This window comes from Salvelinus namaycush, chromosome 30, assembly GCF_016432855.1.
Source record: "Salvelinus namaycush isolate Seneca chromosome 30, SaNama_1.0, whole genome shotgun sequence".
Lineage (NCBI taxonomy): Eukaryota > Metazoa > Chordata > Actinopteri > Salmoniformes > Salmonidae > Salvelinus > Salvelinus namaycush.
In genome coordinates, this window is record NC_052336.1 from 7,730,326 (window position 1) to 7,752,449 (window position 22,124).

Sequence of the window (22,124 nt, forward strand, 5' to 3'; positions counted from 1 at the left end):
GTGTGTGTGTGTGTGTGTGTGTGTGTGTGTGTGTGTGTGTGTGTGTGTGTGTGTGTGTGTGTGTGTGTGTGTGTGTGTGTGCGTGTGTGTGTGTGTGTTAGAGAGAGATAGTGAGTAAGAGACAGAGCGAGAGGAGAGAGGGAGTGAGTGTGAGTGTGTGTGTGTGTGTGTGTTAGAGAGAGATAGTGAGTAAGAGACAGAGCGAGAGGAGAGGGAATGAGAGAGAGGGAGTGATAGTGTGTGTGTGTGTGTGTGTTAGAGAGAGATAGTGAGTAAGAGAGAGTGAGAGGAGAGAGTGAGTGTGTGTGTGTAGGTGTGTGTGTGCTGACAGCTGTATTGACGATAAGCAGTGGGGAATCTCCCTCCTGCCTGATCCTGCTCAGAGAAGGGGAGAGCAGTAGGCCTAACACTACATTACACACTAGAAATAGAACACTACATTACACACTAGAAATAGAACAGTACATTACACACTAGAAAAAGAACACTACATTACACACTAGAAATAGAACAGTACATTACACACTAGAAATAGAACACTACATTACACACTAGAAATAGAACACTACATTACACACTAGAAATAGAACACTACATTACACACTAGAAATAGAACACTACATCACACACTAGAAATAGAACACTACATTAAACACGAGAAATACAACACTACATTACACACTAGAAATACAACACTACATTACACACTAGAAATAGAACACTACATTACACATTACAAATAGAACACTACATTACACACTAGAAATAGAACACTACATTACACACTAGAAATAGAACACTACATTACACACAGTAGAAATAAAACACTACATTACACACTAGAAATAGAACACTACATTACACACAGTAGAAATAGAACACTACATTACACACAGTAGAAATAGAACACTACATTACACACTAGAAATAGAACACTACATTACACACTAGAAATAGAACACTACATTACACATTACAAATAGAACACTACATTACACACTAGAAATAGAACACTGCATTACACACTAGAAATACAACACTACATTACACACTAGAAATAGAACACTACATTACACACTAGAAATAGAACACTGCATTACACACTAGAAATAGAACACTGCAATCTACACACAATACCCCATAATGACAAAGTGAAAACTGGTTTTTAGAAATTGTTGCAAATAAAAAAAATACAAAAAAACAGAAATACCTTATTTATTCAGACCCTATGCTACGAGACTCGAAATTGAGCTCAGGTGCATTCTGTTTCCATTGATCATCCTTGAGATGTGTTTACAACTTGATTGGAGTCCACCTGTGGTAATTTCAATTGATTGATTGATTGGACATGATTTGGAAAGGCACACACCTGTCTATATAAGGTCCCTCAGTTGACAGTGTATGTCAGAGTAAAAACCAAGCCATGAGGTCGAAAGAATTGTCCGTAGAGCTCCGAGACAGGATTGTGTCGAGGCACAGATCTGGGGAAGGGTACAAAGCATTTCTGCAGCATTGAAGGTCCCCAAGAACAGTGGCCTCCATCATTCTTAAATGAAAAAAGTTTGGAACCACCAAGACTTTTCCTAGAGCTGGACGTCCAGCCAAACTGAGTAATCGGGGGAGAAAGGCCTTGGTCAGGGAGGTGACTCCAGAGTTCCTCTGTGGAGATGGGAGAACCTTCCAGAAGGACAAGCAGCTATGTAGCACTCCACCAATCAGGTTTTTTTGGTAGAGTGGCCAGATGGAAGCCACTCCTCAGTAAAAGGCACATGACAGCCCACTTAGAGTTTGCCAAAAGCCACCTAAAGGACTCTCAGACCATGAGAAACAAGATTCTCTGGTCTGATGAAACCAAGATTGAACTCTTTGGCCTGAATGCCAACGTCACATCTGGAGGAAACCTGGCACCATCCCTACGGTGAAGCTTGGTGGTGGCAGCATCATTCTGTGGGGATGTTTTTCAGCGGCAGGGACTGGGAGAATAGTCAGGATCGGGGCAAAGGTGAACGGAGCAAAGTACAGAGAGATCCTTGATGAAAACCTGCTCCAGAGCTCTCAGGACCTCAGACTGGGGCGAAGGTTCATCTTCCAACAGGACAACAACCCTAAGCACACAGTCAAGACAACGCAGGAGTGGCTTCGGGACAAGTCTCTGAATGTACTTGAGTGACCCAGCCAGAGCCTGGACTTAAACCTGATCGAACATCGCTGGAGAGACCTGAAAATAGCTGTGCAGCAACGTTCCCCATCCAACCTGACAGAGCTAGAGAGGATCTGCAGAGAAGAATGGGAGAAACTCACCAAATATAGGTGTGCCAAGCTTGTAGCGTCATACACAAGAAGACTCAAGGCTGTAATCGGTGCCAAAGGTGATTCAACAAAGTACTGAGTAAAGGGTCAGAATACTTAGTACCAGTCAAAAGTTTGGACACAGTTACTCATTCAAGGGGTTTTCTTTATTTTTACTATTTTCTACATTGTAGAATAATAGTGAAGACATCAAAACTATGAAATAACATGAAATCAGTAAATCAAAATATATTTTATATTTGAGATTCTTCAAAGTAGCCACCCGTTGCCTTGATGACAGTATTGGCCAACTGGAAAGTGTCTTCACGGACATTTTCAAACTGAGTCTGTAATACCAACATGTTTCAAGCAGACCACCATAGTCCCTGTGCCCAAGAACACTAAAGTAACCTGCCTAAATGACTACTGACCCGACCCGTCTGTAAATGACTACCGACCCGTCTGTAGCCATGAAGTGCTTTGAAAGGCTGGTCATGGCTCACATCAACACCAGTATCCCAGAAACCCTAGACCCACTCTAATTTGTATACCACCCCAACAGATCCACAGATGACGCAATCTCTATTGCACTCAACACTGCCCTTTCCCACCTAGACAAAAGGAACACCTATGTGAGAATGCTATTCATTGACTACAGTTCAACACCATAGTGCCCTCAAAGCTCATCACTAAGATAAGGACCCTGGGACTAAACACCTCCCTCTGCAACTGGATCCTGGACTTCCTGACAGGCCGCCCCAAGGTGGTAAGGGTAGGTAACAACACATCTGCCACACTTATCCTCAACACAGGGGCCCCTCAGGGGTGCATGCTCAGTCCCCTCCTGTACTCCCTGTTCACTCATGACTGCATGGCCAGGCACGACTCCAACACCATCATCAAGTTTGCCGATGACACAACAGTGGTAGGCCTGATCACCGACAACGATGAGACAGTCTATAGGGAGGTCAGAGACCTGGTCGTGTGGTGCCAGGACAACAACCTCTCCCTCAACGTGATCAAGACAAAGGAGATGATTGTGGACTACAGAAAAAGGAGGACCCAAGCACGCCCCCATTCTCATCAACGGGGCTGTAGTGGAACAGGTTGAGAGCTTCAAGTTCCTTGGTGTCCACATCACCAACAAACTATCATGGACCAAACACACTAAGACAGTCGTGAAGAGGGCATGACAAAGCCTATTCCCCCTCAGGAGACTGAAAAGATTTGGCATGGGTCCTCAGATCCTCAAAAGGTTCTACAGCTGCAACATCGAGAGCATCCTGACTGGTTGCATCACTGCCTGGTATGGCAACTGCTCGGCCTCCAACCGCAAGGCACTACAGAGCGTAGTGCGTACGGCCCAGTACATCACTGGGGCCAAGCTTCCTGCCATCCAGGACCTCTATATCAGGCGGTGTCAGAGGAAGGCCCTAAAAATTGTCAAAGACTCCAGCCAGCCTAGTCATAGACTGTTCTCTCTGCTTCTGCACGGCAAGCGGTACCGGAGCGCCAGGTCGAGGTCCAAAAGGCTTCTTAACAGCTTCTACCCCCAAGCCATAAGACTCCTGACCAGCTTATCAAAGGGCTACCCAGACCCCTCTTTTACACTGCTGCTACTGTCTGTTTATAATCTATGTATAGTCACTAACTCTACCTACATGTACATATTACCTCAATTACCTCAACTAACCGGTGCCCCCGCAATTTGACTTATTTTACTGCTGCTGTTTAATTATTTGTTACTTTTATTTTCTATTTTTTTCCTTAACACTCCCCCCCTTAACTTCTTAAAGCATTGTTGGTTAAGGGCTTGTAAGTAAGCATTTCACTGTAAGGTCTACTACACCTGTTGTATTCAGCGCATGTGACAAATTAGTAAAAATAAAGAAAAACCCCAGAATCCTGAAAAACCCTGTGTCAAAAATTTGGACTGGTACTGTATGTAAATGTAATATTATTATTTTTTTAAATAAATGAGCAAAAATGTATAAAACCTGTTTTTGCTACGTCATTATGGAGCATTGTGTGTAGATTGATGAGGGGAAAAAACTATTTAATCAATTTTAGAATCAGGCTGTAACCTAACAAAATGTGGAAAAAGTCAAGGGGTCTGAATACTTTCCAAAGGCACTGTATATACTATATTGTGGGCTGTAAGACATACACAGTTCTAGAGATAAACACACAATTCTAGAAATAGAACTATATTATTAGGAAGTTAGTAGCTGCCATTGTGCCGTTGAGCAGGCCGCTTGCTGCTATATGGGAAGGGCCCGTAAGTAAGCATTTCACTGTTAGTCTGTACCTGTTGTTTACATCTGACAAGAAACATTTGATTATATTAGAATATAACCCCTACACAACTCCAGGTTGACCTTGTGCTCATCCCACAATTGCCATTTTTGTTCCTGTCTTGTCTGCCTATTGTCTGAACCATGGGTCTGAGGGGTATACTACAAAGCAGGTTCAAAAAGTTAGCCAGCTAACTTTGATAAATAACTATTGGTTTTCTGGTTAATCATTTGTTTTACTTATGATCGGCCTTTGTGTTTTTGGTTGTTGAGTAAATTAGAGTAGGAGACCATGCCCATTTACAAAACTAACATGAATATTTCTAAATATTTAGGTAAGTTAGCTGGGTAACTCATTGATCCTAGGTTGATATGTAGTATATTTGTTATATGCTAGCCATGTGACTATTTTGATCAGTAGCCTTAGGAATGCAGGATGCGCTGCTCCCAACCCCCAGGACACCACGGAAACACATAACAACATACAGACACTTCCGAGGAGCACAAGGTCAACCACAATGCAGCACCCCTGGAGCTATGTGGGGGTTATGCTGGAGCGAGTGCCTTGCTCTTGGGCACAACGGGAGTGGATGGTACCCACAAACTTCCTATACTACTGTACACTGTTCCGTACTGTACTAGCCACATGCTTAAAATAGAGACTGAGAAATAGGCTTTAGTGTTACAGTGCTGATAGTGATCCACCTAACCCTAAGCCCTATACAGTCCATGTATGGCTTTTCAGTGGTTTATCAAATTCTCAAAGTAATATCCTAAATACATTGCTGAAGGCCATGTATATTGAATTATAACTAAGTCAACACCTTGCCATTATTTAAAATCAGTCAATCTCATATTGTACATGCTTACAGACCTGATATGCTTTAAATATAAAAAAATAGCTGACCAACTGTTTCCAACACAACTGCATGACATCATCATAACAAATGTATAATATAGTTCTTACCTAATGAGGGAAGTTGGTTTGTCTGTCAGACGGTATGCTATCCTGAGGAGACAGTGTTGTCCAGCGTTAGTTAGTTAGAGGACTGGAGGCCAGGGACAGAGAGGGAACACTAAGCTACTTACCAAGGGCTTTGACCACGCCACAGTATTACCCTCAGGTACAGACCAGGGCCACATCCCAAATGGCACCATATCCCCTTTAAAGTGCACTTCTTATGTCCAGAACCCGATGGCCTGGTCAAAAGTAGTGCACTAGAAAGAGAATAAAGTTCCATTTGGGATGAAGCCCAAAGTATTAGGACTGGATAGAAGCTGTCTCTAATCACTGGTCCAAGGTCAGATTGTTTCACATCCACTAATGGTAAATGTTATTGTTGGTGGTAAGGGCTGTATTACTTGTTCAGGCTATAGGTCAGCTAGCCACTGAACGGTCTGAGGGCAGAAATAGTTCACGTATTTAATATGAACTTAAAGCTCAAATTCCATGGCATAATGCTTATAATAATACAATAATATAATAACTGCTATTATTTTCATAACCCATTCATGACCACAGCTTGCTTTTGGCTTTGGACAAAAAAACAAACAAATATTTTCAGTGCTGAATTCCTTTATTTGTCTTTTACAGGGTTTGACAATTTAAACGTATTCCAAGTTTCTTAATGGTGAACACATTCACTAAGTACAGCTACCAGGAATTATACACACAGTCCAGTTCTCCTGATGTACACACGGGAGGAGAGAGGACAAAGAAGTGAATAGAAGCGAGGAGATGGAGGAGAAGAGCAGAGTTTCAGCATCTCTACCACAGGTGGACTGTATGAAGTCTTCAGATCATTAGGTCAATGAGATGTGTTGGTTAGTGATGATGTCGTGACTTCATGTGATACTTTAGCATTGACCTCAATTGTCAAAACCATAAAAAGGGAGATTTTAAGTATCTATTTTAAGAACCATCTGGAGATGTTAAAATGTACATCTCAAATGAGGTGAAGACCGGTCGTACCACAGAGTGTCTACATGAACAAGCCTGTCTGAGGCACACGGCATCTACAGAGTGGGACACTATAAGGGGAAGGGGAGAGCGGGACATCTACACTGCTTAAAGAAGGCTAATCATAGAAATGGACTAAGGGTACATACCAAATGGCACCCTATTCCCTATGGGCCCTGGTCAAAAGCTGTGCACTATCTAGTGAATATGGTAACATTTGGGATAGTCACTAAGACTATAGCCTTCTACTGTTTAAATGACTACAGCTAGATGACCTCTCTGGAGGAACATAGACCACATGATGATCAAAGAAATTAGAATCATATCAGATAGGTTAAGGGCAGACAGAGCTAACTTTATCAGCGTTTATTAAACTTGTTCAGTAAATATTTCAAAAAGTGCAACTAGACAGAAAGCAAAACAATCCTTCCATCCCAGCCTCTGAAATAAGATCTAAGGACAACTTGTCAAAACATTCAATAATAATAATGCTACTTTTTAAAACAGTAGTTGTGTAACAGACAGACAAAGACAGGAGATGATAGTGTTTTTAAAATCATATGTAAGGCTTTGTCCCAAACATGAGTAACAATGAAGTCATCCTATATGTATGATCAATAACAGCTCTAAAACATTCACAAGGGTAAAACCTGCAGTATTGCCAGTATCATTTTCCAGTATCGTCCAAGATGCAGATTTACATTTTAGATCTGGTATCACTACACACATGTTGAACAACCTAAAACGTATTCCTAAAAATCCTTCATTAAAATGCAACGCTGCAAAAATGTAACAAAAAGGCCATTTTTAATTTTTATACAATACACTCATGGTGGTCCCAATAATAAATATATGATTATTAATTAAATTGCATCACAAAACAAGTTTAAACATGAATTTGACTCCTACATCAATGATAGTAATAATAATAATATGTTTTTCTGAGTCGCGTGTCTCTATAGGCCAGGTAACAAAGTTCAAAGGGTCAGGGTTGGTAGGCAAATAAAGGTCACGGTAAATAATAAGATTCACGGTAAAATAAGGTTGAAGGTTAAACAATAAGGTTGATGGTTAAATAAAGTTGGTGGTTGATGAGCAGTTAGGGTATGGGTGAACACTGATGGCACAAGTAAGGAAGAGAGGCAACGATGATGATAAATGTAGTTCTATCCTTTCTGTCCCTCAGCGGTTGACCAGTCAGAGAGGTTAGAAGGGCCTTAGTAGTAGTGAATAGAATGTTTGTAGATCTTCTTTGATTCTATAGAACATCTGGCAGAATGTCTGGTTCTATAGAAGCCACAGTCATGTGACCTAGTGTCCAATGTCGCCCTCTACTGGTCACTTTCTGGTGCTGAGCAACAACATGGCTGCTTTCTCTAAAAGTAGAGCCATGAAAACAGATTTGGCTGATGTTGGGACACAGTGAAGAGGTGGTTGGGGAGACAGTGAAGGAGTTGTTAGAGTAGGTTAGTAGGGAATGAAAGACGGGGGTACGAGTTAGAGTAGGTTAGAGTAGAGACTGTAGCCAGGGCATGTAATAGTTTGTCTACAAAGAAGTGATTTAGTTTCTGGAGTAAAGCTGGCATGACAGCATTATCATACAGGCTGTAGGGAAAAACATTCAAGACATGGTTGCTATTGAGTCTAAATGTGATGGATTATGAGAGCAACTACAGTAAAACAGACTGGCTCAGTGGTAACCAGGTTTAGTAACACGCACAACCTCCTTTCCAAGGCTATAATACTGAAAGGAATACCTACAGATCTTGTCCATCATAACGTACAGAGAGTGGAGCAGACAGAGGGGTGGGGTGAGGACATGTAGATATTTAGAAGTGAAGATATGTAGTAGTTGGTACTGCAGGAGTTCCAACTGTTGTCCGCAGCCCCATTTTGATATATAAAAAAAAAAAGATCACGACTCCAACGCTAATGTAAACTTATTGTTTTAGCTGATTTAGTTCCTGGTCTTGTCCACTCTGTTCTAATGAGGCCTGTGGCCATTGTGGAGGGAAACAGAAGACACATACGTGTTCCTGAGAGTCTTATCTTTCAGTGATGGGGTCATAATATTTTGTATCTTGAACCATTTAAAAGATAGAGCCACATTTGTAGGAAGAAAACAGAAACCGCTCTGTTTATTACAACTGTATCTAGAGGCTACCGAAGGTTACCGACGTAACCCTGGTTCTATGAACAAAGCGCGGTTTTATTGTATTTTTGTTCAACCCCATTTTTTAAAAATCAGGCGCCCCCACATGTGGCCGCGACCAATAGTTTTGGGAAACGCTGTGGTAGTGGATATGTAGGATCCAGTGTGCTTCTGTTTTTAACAACAGTCACTAGTGTGTGTGTGTGTGTGTGTGTGTGTGTGTGTGTGTGTGTGTGTGTGTGTGTGTGTGTGTGTGTGTGTGTGTGTGTGTGTGTGTGTGTGTGTGAGTTAGTGAGTCCTCTGTAGGGGTTTTGGAACCAAAGTACTTAGTTAAAGTGGAGAAGCAAGTACAGTAGCTGAAGCCGTCTAAACCTGATAGTTTTATACCCATACCTATCTAAACTACTCGTCCAGTCTAGCCCTCTATTGCAAGTCTAATCCTCTATCTATTTCAACCTCTGTTCCAGTCTAATCCTCTATTTCAACCTCTGTTCCAGTCTAATCCTCTATTTCAACCTCTGTTCCAGTCTAATCCTCTATTTCAACCTCTGTTCCAGTCTAATCCTCTATTTCAACCTCTGTTCCAGTCTAATCCTCTATTTCAACCTCTGTTCCAGTCTAATCCTCTATTTCAACCTCTGTTCCAGTCTAATCCTCTATTTCAACCTCTGTTCCAGTCTAATCCTCTATTTCAACCTCTGTTCCAGTCTAATCCTCTATTTCAACCTCTGTTCCAGTCTAATCCTCTATTTCAACCTCTGTTCCAGTCTAATCCTCTATTTCAACCTCTGTTCCAGTCTAATCCTCTATTTCAACCTATGTTCCAGTCTAATCCTCTATTTCAACCTCTGTTCCAGTCTAATCCTCTATTTCAACCTCTGTTCCAGTCTAATCCTCTATTTCAACCTCTGGTGCAGCGGTGCTAAAGTGCAGATCTACTAGAGAAGCAGGTTACACAGGACAAAGCTACGGCAGAGAGATCTTAAAGCACAATACATCATGAGCTAAACAAATAAAAAGCTACATTAAATAGTGCTAATTAAATGAGACTAGATAGATCATCTGCTATAGACATAATTCTAATACTACAGGACTCTAGTGGTCTTTCCATGGCCATACTTCTCTCCGGTCTGGAAAGCTGGAGAGATAAGCCTACATGTCGATGGTATCCATGTTTTCTGTCTGCAAAGAAAAACGTATTCTAGGAAAGGGAGTGAGATAAATGCAATAAATAAAACACCCTAGCGTGATATATATATATTAATATTTATATGTATTTATATATGTATAAAATTATGGTACAGACAATGGGTACTGCACTTGGCTTGACTGTATTCAGTGGGTGAGTAGATAACAATGTACTCAAAACTGATGCTAGCTAGATAACTGTAGAAGCGCTAGCATCCTATCATAACACAACAGATGCTAGCTGAGCTTAGCTGAAGGAGCTAGCTAGCTGTGATGCTAGCCCTGGACAGCTAGCTTAAGTGTACCGTAATACATTCCTATGGGAGAACCGGACTGCTAGAAAACACTACACTATTGAGAAGAGAACAAAGAGGAGAAAAGAGGACTGGGGGAACACGGTACTCGGTCTTAAATGGGGTTGTAGGTGGGGAGTGTAGCTTAGTAAAAGGGGGTAAGATAGGAGAAAAGGTGGCCTGTAGCGGTGCATTCTCTTAGAGTTGAGCATTTGTACACGCGGAGGAGGATGGGCTTTCAACTACTGACATAAAGACTACCGTAGGGTGGAAGCTGAGCGTGTGTATGTGTGTGTGTGTACTGTATGTAAGTGTTTGGATGTGTTAGGAAGAGAATGGTTTGTGTATGCATGTGATTGCATGCCTATGTATAGCCTATCTATTAGTCGTGTATGTGTTAGACGCGGGTAAGGAAGGCTAGGTTGAGGGAGCCTGGTATTTGGATAGTCTCCAGGGCCAGAGAGGAGGGGTTGAAAGGGAAGGTGACTGGGTAGATGATCTTAGTGTCCATCAACAGCTGAGGAGTCTCACAGCGGTCCCGCAAACGAGTCTGACAGACAGAGACAGAGAGAGAGAGAGAGAGAGACAGAGAGAGAGAGACAGAGAAAGAGACAGAGAGAGAGACAGAGAGAGAGACAGAGAGAGAGAGAGAGATGGAGATACAGAGAGGGAGAAACAAAGAGGGAGCGAAGGAGAGGGAGAGAGAAAATATATACATTAGTTACAGTTACTTATATGCAGAGACTGACAGACAGACACAGACAGGCAAACAGACTGACTGACAGACAGACACAGACAGACAGACAGGTCATACCTGTATGGTTCGTATGAAGGTAACAGACACCCTCTCTTCAAACTCGTTGACTGGAGTGTACAGGTTCAACACCTTTACAATCTGGGAACACAGAAACACAGAGACAAACTTCATTAGTTGAACCTTGAACTATTAACTCAACTGATGCCCTGTCCCATTCTCCGCAGTGATTGGGCTTGACTGGTAAATTGAGTACCTGAGGGCTGGGATTGGTTAGTTCAGTACCTGAGTGGTAGAGAGGGCTGTGATTGGTTAGTTCAGTACCTGAGGGGTAGAGAGGGCTGTGATTGGTTAGTTCAGTACCTGAACAGGAGCACGGAGAGGCCGACGGAGGGACGCACCGCTGATCGGGGGACGCAGATACGCAGCAGCGGAAGGACATGGAAACTTGGACATAGAGGCATCCACCGAGAGCGAATTCCCTACAGACAGTGACTCCAGCTACCATGGCACACAGTCCGTTTTTTTAGCCCGGAAGCAACAGAGGGCTCCACGAAAGAAAAGAAACGATGCAGGAGAGTCAAGCGGTCGAAGAGACCAGGAACACAGGCCGTGGACACGGAGCTACAGCAGGACGCGGTAATTAACCTCTCCAAAAAATACCTTACTGACGCTCAAGTCTCAGTCTTATCTAAGGGCCTCTCTTTTGTACCTACATGTACAGATAAACCATTCGATATGAAAGTAGATCTGTTTAAATTTTTTCGCAAGATTAAACTTAAGCATGTGTTTTCGCAAAACACTGATTCGGGCCTAATAACACATCAAAGAACTGGTACCATTTTAAGCCCAAAAGCAAATTCTGTCCCATGGTTAACAACTCCTCGATTAATACCTATTGTAGGTTAGTCAAACAAGAAGCCATGTCAGTATATACGAGACAAACAAACCACATTCAGAAGAACCTCACTAGAACAGAAGAACAGGCACTCAATGAATTAATGAAAGATTCATCTTTGGTTTTAAAACCTGCAGATAAGGGGGTGCTGTGGTTGTTTTAGACTATGAAAAATATAAATTAGAAATTCAGAGACAACTCAGCAATGAACGTTTCTATAGAAAACTGAGTGTTGATCCCACACAGGTGTTCCAAAGGGATATATGCTCTAATCTGGGGCCCTATTAAACAACCTCATCTCAAAACCTGAATATGAATATCTTTGTTGTAAATGTGCCATACGTCCATGCTTATACAATTTACCGAAATGACACAAACCTAAAACACAACAAGGCAACTATCCAGGCAGACCAGTGGTTGCAGGAATAGGCTCAATGCTAGAGCCATTGTCGAACTTTGTAGACTCTTTTTATTAAATCTCATGTGCATTCATTGCCATCATATGTAAAAGACTCTATAGACTTCATAAACAGGATCTCACCAATAACGGGTTTAACAGAAGACTGTATTTTGGTCACATTAGATGTCGAGAGTCTATATACCAGCATTCCCCATGTGGGGGGGCTGGCAGCACTAGCACACTATCTGGGAGACAGAGATACTAATGAATATCCACCAACAAACTTCATTCTAGAGTTGGCTGAATATGTTTTGACGTATAACTATTTCAGGTTTGATGATGAATACTACCTCCAAACGAATGGAACATCGATGGGCTCTACATTCGCTCCGAGCTATGCTAACCTCTATATGGGTCTTTTTGAAGAACGTTTTGTTAATAATGAAAACGAGAATCCATTTTTGAATAAAGTCCTGAAGTGGTATCGATATATTGACGACATGTTTTGTATATGGGAAGGAACTGAACAAGAGCTGTCAGATTTTATGGCACTACTCAATGACATTGACCCCAATCTCAAATTCACTATTGAACGTGACACTCAACGTGTTCATTACCTCGATATGTGGATTGAGAAATCAAATGGAACCCTGTTTACAACTCTGTATAGAAAAGAAACGGACAGAAATACTCTATTACAGGGGGACAGCTTCCACCCTGAGCCATTAAAAAGTCGACTTCCAAGAAGCCAGTTTTTCAGACTGCGCCGTATCTGCCACTCCACAGAGGATTATCTAGAAAAAGCAGCAGAGATGCGCATGAGGTTTCTAAGAGGCTATTCGTCACAATGTGTGGATGAAGCTCATCATTTGGAAAAAACACGAGATGAACTGCTACAACAAAGACCCGCTAAAGAACCCTCCGTAATGTTCACAACCACATATACTTTGAATTCGCCAAAAGTGGGAGGTGTGGTCAAGAAACACTGGCATATTTTATCATCGGACCCAGCTTTGCCGGCTGAATTTAAATATCCACCACTTATTGTGTATAGGAGAGGTCGTAATTTACGCGATAAATTGGTTCACGCCAACTGCAAGCCACAAAAGAAAATCAGCCAAGCTCTTTTACGCCCTCTACCAAATGGTAGCTATAAATGCAGAAGATGCGCACAGTGCAACAATAGGATGACGTGTGAATATTTCTGCCACCCACACACAGGAAAACGGTTCCAAATAAATGACATTATTACGTGTTCCACCACCCATGTTATTTACATTATTAAATGTCCATGTGGGCTGTGCTATGCCGGTAAAACCTCCCGCTCTCTCAAACAGAGAATTAGTGAACATAAAAGTTCAATCAGGAGAAACGTCAGGGATTATCCAGTCGCTGTACATTTCAATGATCTGAAGCATGACATTTCTACCTTTTAGATTTTGTGGCATAGAGAAAGTTAAGATATCAGACAGGGGAGGGGATATTAATAATACTCTGAGTAAAAGAGAATGTTTTTGGATTTTCACCCTCCAGACATTATTTCCTAAAGGACTTAATGATGAAATGCCTATGTATGTTATGTTGTGAATTTGAACATGAAATATGTGTCTATTGTAGATTACTCTGATGTTTTTCGTACGATGTACCCAATGACTAATGTAAACTTGCTATGTCCTCATTGAGGTTTTACAGAAGTGTTCAATACGCCTTATTTATACACTTTTGTAATATTTATGAAATGCATATTGTTATATTTGGTAGCACTTATTTGTTTTTCCTTTGCCTCCAACCCCCTTCGATGTGTAGAACGGATGTGGGTGGGGCCAGGTCTACATAAGGGTGCAGATTTTAAAAAATCACAAAAGCTCTGATGAAGGCCGTGAGGCCGATACGTAAAGATTATTAAATATCGGTGATACTATCAAGAGCAGTGTGCGGTTTCCTTTTTCCTTCATCTAGTACCTGAGTGGTAGAAAGGGCTCTAATTGGTTAGTTTAGTACATGAGCAGAATAGTGAGCTGTGATTGGTTACCTGAGATGTGGACAGGCTGTTGCACATGGAGCAGATGGCCTCGGCGTCTTCGTCCGTCTTCTTCTTGACTTGCAGCAGCTGAGCAGCCTGAATCAGAGGCTCCAGAGTCTCCTTGGCTCCACACAGCATCAGAGACTTGTCACGCAGCCACTCCTCCAGCTGACTCACGTTATACCTGGTACACCACATTATATACGTTACACACACACACTCTATAAAACACATTAGACACAGTCTGTCTATACATACTAAGACATGACAGCCTCTCTGAACCCACCTGATCTGCATGCCTTTGCTCCAGGAGCACATGTCTTTACGCAGCAGCAGATTGTTGAGAGTCACAGCTCCAATGATGTAGAACTGCTGCTTCACAACCTGGGGTCAGAACACAACCAGGGGTCAGGGTCAGAACACAACCAGGGGTCAGAACACAACCAGGGGTCAGGGTCAGAACACAACCAGGGGTCAGAACACAACCAGGGGTCAGGGTCAGAACACAACCAGGGGTCAGAACACAACCAGGGGTCAGAACACAACCAGGGGTCAGGGTCAGAACACAACCAGGGGTCAGAACACAACCAGGAGTCAGAACACAACCTGGGATCAGGGTCAGAACACAACCAGGGGTCAGAACACAACCATGGGTCAGAACACAACCAGGGGTCAGAACACAACCAGGGGTCAGAACACAACCAGGGGTCAGAACACAACCAGGGGTCAGGATCAGAACACAACCAAGGGTCAGAACACAACCAGGGGTCAGGGTCAGAACACAACCAGGGGTCAGGGTCAGAACACAACCAGGGGTCAGAACACAACCAGGGGTCAGGGTCAGAACACAACCAGGGGTCAGAACACAACCAGGGGTCAGAACACAACCAGGGGTCAGAACACAACCAGGGGTCAGAACACAACCAGGGGTCAGGGTCAGAACACAACCAGGGGTCAGGGTCAGAACACAACCAGGGGTCAGGGTCAGAACACAACCAGGGGTCAGGGTCAGAACACAACCAGGGGTCAGGGTCAGAACACAACCAGGGGTCAGAACACAACCAGGGGTCAGAACACAACCAGGGGTCAGGGTCAGAACACAACCAGGGGTCAGAACACAACCAGGGGTCAGGGTCAGAACACAACCATGGGTCAGGGTCAGAACACAACCAGGGGTCAGACACACGGACCTGTTTGATGAGTTCAGGGTCGGTGCCGTGCTGACACATGGTGGAGTGGAAAGCGCTGAGCTGACGTAAGATGGATTCCAGCGTGTAGGTTCCCTCGTCAGCGATGCTCGATGTCCGTTTACGCAGACCGGTCGGCTTAACCCCCGACACACCCTGGATGGTCTCATGCTCCAACATACCAGAGACTGGGACACACACACACACACACACACACACACACACACACACACACACACACACACACACACACACACACACACACACACACACACACACACACACACACACACACACACACAGTACACGTTAGTGGTTGGATGTTCACCCACCCACACACCACACAGTGGCGCAGCGGTCTAAGGCCCTGCATCTCAGTGCAAGAGGCTTCACTACATTCCCTGGGTCGAATCCAGGCTGTATCACATCCGGTCGTGATTGGTAGTCCCACAGGGCGGCGAACAATTGGCCCAGCGTCATCCGGGTTTAGCCGTCATTGTAAATAAGAATTTGTTCTTAACTGGCTTGCCTAGTTAAATAAAGGTTACATTCAATTCAATAAAAACACACACACACACACACACAGCGTGGTGGACTCACCAATCATGGGCTGTAGGATGTTCTCCATGCATTTGATGAGCTGCTGGTAGATCTGAATGGCCAGGTCACTGAGGACCTGACGGTACTCAGCCAGGTCAAAGTTAGACAGGCAGTGATCATTCTGCTTAGGAGTGTTGTGCTTCATAAACGACTGCAGGAACAGAGAGGAGGAGGAAGAGAGAGAAACAGATACAAACACACAAGTTGGAGCATCGCAAGAATAAAGTGTTTCTGTGTTTTGGGGTGTACCTCACCGCCGCTGTACCGTTTCAGACTGTCTGTGTGTGTGTGTGTGTCGGTCTGTAAGCATTTGTTTGAGTATTTGTGTGTGTGTGTGTGTGTGTGTGTGTGTGTGTGTGTGTGTGTGTGTGTGTGTGTGTGTGTGTGTGTGTGTGTGTGTGTGTGTGTGTGTGTGTGTGCGCTGGGTCCGGTCTCACCTCATCACCGCTGTACTGTTTGAGACAGTGTAGGAAGCGGCAGGTGTTGGACAGCCAGAAGGAGACCGTCTCAAAGTCATCCCCCCGTTTCTGACAGAGATAAAATTACAATATAGTTAGTGTAATTACAGTGTTACTACACAAGTATAGGAGCAACTTAATGTAGTTTTACTGACATCATAGGGTGTGCGCCCCAAATGACATCCTTCCTATACCATATATAGAGCACTACTTTAAACCAGAGCCCTACGCACCTTGAGTATCTTCTTGATGCTGTTGATGGTGGATGTGAGCAGCGTCCTGACCTTCTGGTCATCGTTGACATAGTCAGCATGCCTCAGACACATGAAGAGGATGTAGGCTGGCAGGCCTGGGATCAGATTTACCGCTACACCACGAGGCTTCAACTCTGTTACAGATAATTGACTGTTACAATAGACTATTGGATTATCTATGTATATGCCTGTATCTATGTATAAACAGAAAAACTGCTCTCTAACACTCATAGAGAGGTAGAGAGAGAGGTAGAGAAAGAAAGGTAGAGGTAGAGAGAGAGGTGGTGAGAGAGAGAGAGGTGGTGAGAGAGAGAGAGAGCTGGTGAGAGAGAGAGCGAGAGAGCTGGTGAGAGAGAGAGAGAGAGAGCTGGTGAGAGAGAGAGAGAGAGAGAGCTGGTGAGAGAGAGAGCTGGTGAGAGAGAGAGCTGGTGAGAGAGAGAGCTGGTGAGAGAGAGAGAGAGAGAGAGAGAGCTGGTGAGAGAGAGAGAGCTGGTGAGAGAGAGAGAGAGAGGTGGTGAGAGAGAGAGAGAGAGAGGTGGTGAGAGAGCTGGTGAGAGAGAGAGAGAGCTGGTGAGAGAGAGAGAGGTGGTGAGAGAGAGAGAGAGAGAGGTGGTGAGAGAGAGAGAGAGGTGGTGAGAGAGAGGTGGTGAGAGAGAGAGAGAGGTGGTGAGAGAGAGAGGTGGTGAGAGAGAGAGAGAGGTGGTGAGAGAGAGAGGTGGTGAAAGAAAGAGAGAGGTGGTGAGAGAGAGAGAGGTGGTGAGAGAGAGAGAGGGGTGGTAAGAGAGAGAGAGAGAGGTGGTGAGAGAGAGGTGGTAAGAGAGAGAGAGAGAGAGAGAGAGAGAGAGAGAGGTGGTGAGAGAGAGGTGGTGAGAGAGAGAGAGAGAGAGAGAGGTGGAGAGAGAGAGAGAGAGAGAGGTGGTGAGAGAGAGAGAGAGAGGTGGTGAGAGAGAGAGGTGGTGAGAGAGAGAGGTGGTGAGAGAGAGAGAGAGAGAGAGGTGGTGAGAGAGAGAGAGAGAGAGAGAGAGGTGGTGAGAGAGAGAGAGGTGGTGAGAGAGAGAGAGGTGGTGAGAGAGAGAGGTGGTGAGAGAGAGAGAGAGAGAGAGAGAGAGAGAGGTGGTGTGAGAGAGAGAGAGAGAGAGAGGTGGTGAGAGAGAGAGAGAGAGGTGGTGAGAGAGAGAGAGAGAGAGAGAGAGGTGGTGAGAGAGAGAGAGAGAGAGGTGGTGAGAGAGAGAGAGAGAGAGAGGTGGTGAGAGAGAGAGAGGTGGTGAGAGAGTTAAAAGAGAGTGCAAGATTGAGAATGGTTAGAGGTCAGAGTGGAGGTTACATACCCAGTATGAGGTTCTTAACCAGTTTCAGCTCATCCTCCTTCTTGTACTCCAACATTCCCTGGAAGTCTTTCTCGCGACGAGGAATGTTCACCGGACGGACCGTCTCTTCAACCATCTGACCCGGAGATATAGTCTCAACATGGCCAGCTAGACACACACACACACATAAACACACACACACACGGTCAGATATACACAAATTCAGGTCCAACAGACACCCGTCTACACAGACGGTCAGGTGCGTCTCCTTCCTTACCTCCCATTTCTCCAATCTTCTTCGAGAACACCTTCAGCTGTTTCTTAAGCTTACGGATAGTTTTATCCTGCTTCTCCAGCTGTTCCATGAGGTCCTGAGAGAGAGAGATAGAGAAAGAGAGGTGAGGTTGGCAATAGTCCATCAGTTTATCAAAGCGAAGGGATCAGCGGTCAAACAGGAAGCTGACAATGATCAAAGTTCAGACAAAAACAGGCTCCCTTACCTAGTGGGTTGGAGAGAGAGAGGGGGTTGATTTAAAATAGGGGGTACTTATTTGGTCCTCTGTGGGGTTAGAGAGAGGGGGGGTGCTAATTTGAAACAAGGCCTGGCTGTATGTTAACAGAGAGAAGAGGTGCTGGGTTTAACACATTGACCTCCTGTGTGAGTTAGAGAGAAGAGGTGCTCTGCTGGATTTGTCTGTTGTGGGTTAACAGAGTTAGAGTAGAAATCTGACACACACCAAACTCTGTTAGTGGTCACACACGTGCAGAGAAACACACACAATGTCCTTAGACTCGACATACAACCATCCGTCGTAATATGTTGACTTTGGCGCTGCGATATGCTGTTGGATCCTCGGTCCTCAGCATCTCCTGTTAGGTGACATCCACACACATCAGAGGGTGTTCTCACAGGACACACACATCAGAGGGTTCTCACAGGACACACACATCAGAGGGTTCTCACAGGACACACACATCAGAGGGTGTTCTCACAGGACACACACATCAGAGGGTTCTCACAGGACACACACATCAGAGGGTTCTCACAGGACACACACATCAGAGGGTGTTCTCACAGGACACACACATCAGAGGGTTCTCACAGGACACACACATCAGAGGGTTCTCACAGGACACACACATCAGAGGGTTCTCACAGGACACACACATCAGAGGGTTCTCACAGGACACACACATCAGAGGGTTCTCACAGGACACACACATCAGAGGGTGTTCTCACAGGACACACACATCAGAGGGTGTTCTCACAGGACACACACATCAGAGGGTGTTCTCACAGGACACACACATCTGGGTGGTGTCGAACACACACGCCCCCTCAGTAAAACAGTAACTATGACAGTACCACTAGCGACCAATAAGGGAAGTGCTGGTTGATGGCAGCAGGTTGTCCTGGTGGGGCCAGTGATCTGGTCTGAGTATGTGTGTTTTTTTTCATTCATCTATGACCTTTTGAATGCTTAAATCATTTCGTAAAAGTATTACAATTTGTGTTTTAAAATGTGTGTGTGACTGCATGTGTGTGTGACTGCATGTGTGTGTGACTGCATGTGTGTACACGTTTGCATGTTTGTAAGCGTGTGAATACACTGGGTGTACAAAACATTAAGGACACCTTCCTAACATTGAGTTGCCCCCCCCTTTTCCCCTCAGAACAGCCTTAATTTGTTAGGATTCGTAAGCGTTCCACAGGGATGCTGGCCCATGTCGACTCCAATGTGTGAAAAACCCAGCAGTGTTGCAGTTCTTGACACAAACCGGTGCGCCTGGCACCTACCACCATACCTTGTTCAAAGGCACTTAAATATTTTGTCTCGCCCATTCACCCTCTGAATGGAACACACACACACAATCCATGTCTGAATTGTTTAAATCCTTCCTTAAACTGTCTCCTCCCCTTCATCTATACTGATTGAAGTGGATTTAACAAGTGACATCAATAAGGGATCATAGCTTTCACCTGGATTCACCTGAACAGTCTATGTCATGGAAAGAGCAGGTATCCTTAATGTTTTGTACACTCCGTGTATGTGTGTGTGAATACATGTGTCTGTATACTATGTGTATGTGTATACATGTGTGTGTAAGTGTGTAACGTACCAGGTTTTCGTTGGTGAGTCGTGTGATCTCATGCTGTAGACTAGCCTCTATGCGTGCCTCTGGTGGGAGCTGCAGGTTCTGGGCCAGCAGCTGTTGTTGACGGTTATTCTCCTCTTTAACACTCTGTAACTCCCCTCGCAACACCTCCACCTCGTTGTCATAGCTACGCCGCTGCTGCTGCATCTGGCCCTCCAACAGTCTGAGAGGAGGGGATGGAGAGAGAAGAAGAGAATCATTCTTCAACTACTATAGGAGGTTGGGAAAGCATGAAGGAGAAAATATGGGATGGAGGGAGCAAGAACAAACAGCCCCACACCACCCCTGGTCCACACACACACACACACACACACACACACACACACACACACACACACACACACACACACACACACACACACACACACACACACACACACACACACACATGGTGAACCTGTTGGTCTCCTTTAACCCTTCATATACCAGCCACAGCTAGGGGAGGTGGTGGACTAGGGGAGTTGGGGTGGTGGTGGATTAGGGGAGGGGGGGTGGTGGTGGACTAGGGGAGGTGGTGGACTAGGGGAGGTGGTGGACTAGGGGAGATGGGGTGGTGGTGGATTAGGGGAGGTGGGGTGGTGGTGGACTAGGGGAGGTGGTGGACTAGGGGAGATGGGGTGGTGGTGGATTAGGGGAGGTGGGGTGGTGGTGGATTAGGGGAGGTGGTGGACTAGGGGAGATGGGGTGGTGGTGGACTAGGGGAGATGGGGTGGTGGTGGACTAGGGGAGGTGGGGTGGTGGTGGATTAGGGGAGGTGGGGTGGTGGTGGATTAGGGGAGGTGGGGTGGTGGTGGATTAGGGGAGGTGGGGTGGTGGTGGACTAGGGGAGATGGGGTGGTGGTGGATTAGGGGAGGTGGGGTGGTGGTGGACTAGGGGAGATGGGGTGGTGGTGGACTAGGGGAGGTGGGGTGGTGGTGGACTAGGGGAGATGGGGTGGTGGTGGACTAGGGGAGATGGGGTGGTGGTGGATTAGGGGAGGTGGTGGACTAGGGGAGGTGGGGTGGTGGTGGACTAGGGGAGGTGGGGTGGTGGTGGACTAGAGGAGATGGGGGACTAGGGGAGGTGGAGTGGTGGTGGACTAGAGGAGGTGGGGTGGTGGTGGACTAGAGGAGGTGGGGGACTAGGGGAGGTGGAGTGGTGGTGGCCTAGAGGAGATGGGGTACTAGGGGAGGTGGAGTGGTGGTGGACTAGGGGAGGTGGGGAACTAGGGGAGGTGGGGTGGTGGTGGACTAGAGGAGATGGGGTGGTGGTGGACTAGAGGAGATGGGGGACTAGGGGAGGTGGAGTGGTGGTGGACTAGAGGAGGTGGTGGACTAGGGGGGGTGGGGTGGTGGTGGACTAGGGGGGGTGGGGTGGTGGTGGACTAGGGGGGGTGGGGTGGTGGTGGACTAGGGGAGGTGGGGTGGTGGTGGACTAGGGGAGGTGGGGTGGTGGTGGACTAGGGGAGGTGGGTAGTTGTGGACTAGGGGAGATGGGGTGGTGGTGGACTAGAGGAGGTGGGGTGTTGGTGGACTAGGGGAGGTGGGTAGTTGTGGACTAGGGGAGGTGGGGTGGTGGTGGACTAGAGGAGACGGGTGGTGGTGGACTAGAGGAGATGGGGGACTAGGGGAGGTGGAGCAGTGGTGGAATAGGGGAGGTGGGGTGGTGGTGGACTAGGGGATGTGGTGGACTAGGGGAGGTGGGGTGGTGGTGGACTAGAGAAGGTGGGGGACTAGGGGAGGTGGAGCAGTGGTGGAATAGGGGAGGTGGGGTGGTGGTGGACTAGAGGTGGGGTGGTGGTGGATGCATGATGCATGTCATAACAAGATGCCCACCGTTTCAAGCAAACCCTCCTCCACCCTCTCTCGCTCTCTCCCCACCCGGAAAATGTCAGTCTCATCCAACGCTCCTACATTCGTCTGTCCAATGC

The 22,124-nt window shown here is 45.5% G+C and overlaps 1 protein-coding gene across 1 annotated transcript in view; it reads right to left on the reverse strand.

Annotated features, from left to right (window-relative positions):
• Positions 1-10,068: 10,068 nt before the first annotated feature.
• The window catches only part of myo5aa (myosin VAa), a 79,431-nt gene continuing 67,375 nt past the window's right edge, over positions 10,069-22,124 (reverse strand). The window contains exons 30-40 of the mRNA XM_038969556.1: positions 20,179-20,377; positions 18,335-18,428; positions 18,079-18,225; positions 16,730-16,884; positions 16,476-16,565; positions 16,039-16,189; positions 15,442-15,626; positions 14,538-14,635; positions 14,261-14,435; positions 10,991-11,071; positions 10,069-10,726 (exon numbers count right to left, since the gene is read on the reverse strand). Of these exons, the coding sequence (XP_038825484.1) occupies positions 10,574-10,726; positions 10,991-11,071; positions 14,261-14,435; positions 14,538-14,635; positions 15,442-15,626; positions 16,039-16,189; positions 16,476-16,565; positions 16,730-16,884; positions 18,079-18,225; positions 18,335-18,428; positions 20,179-20,377 (1,528 nt within the window). The 3' untranslated portion in view covers positions 10,069-10,573. The remainder of the gene's footprint in view (positions 10,727-10,990; positions 11,072-14,260; positions 14,436-14,537; positions 14,636-15,441; positions 15,627-16,038; positions 16,190-16,475; positions 16,566-16,729; positions 16,885-18,078; positions 18,226-18,334; positions 18,429-20,178; positions 20,378-22,124) is intronic.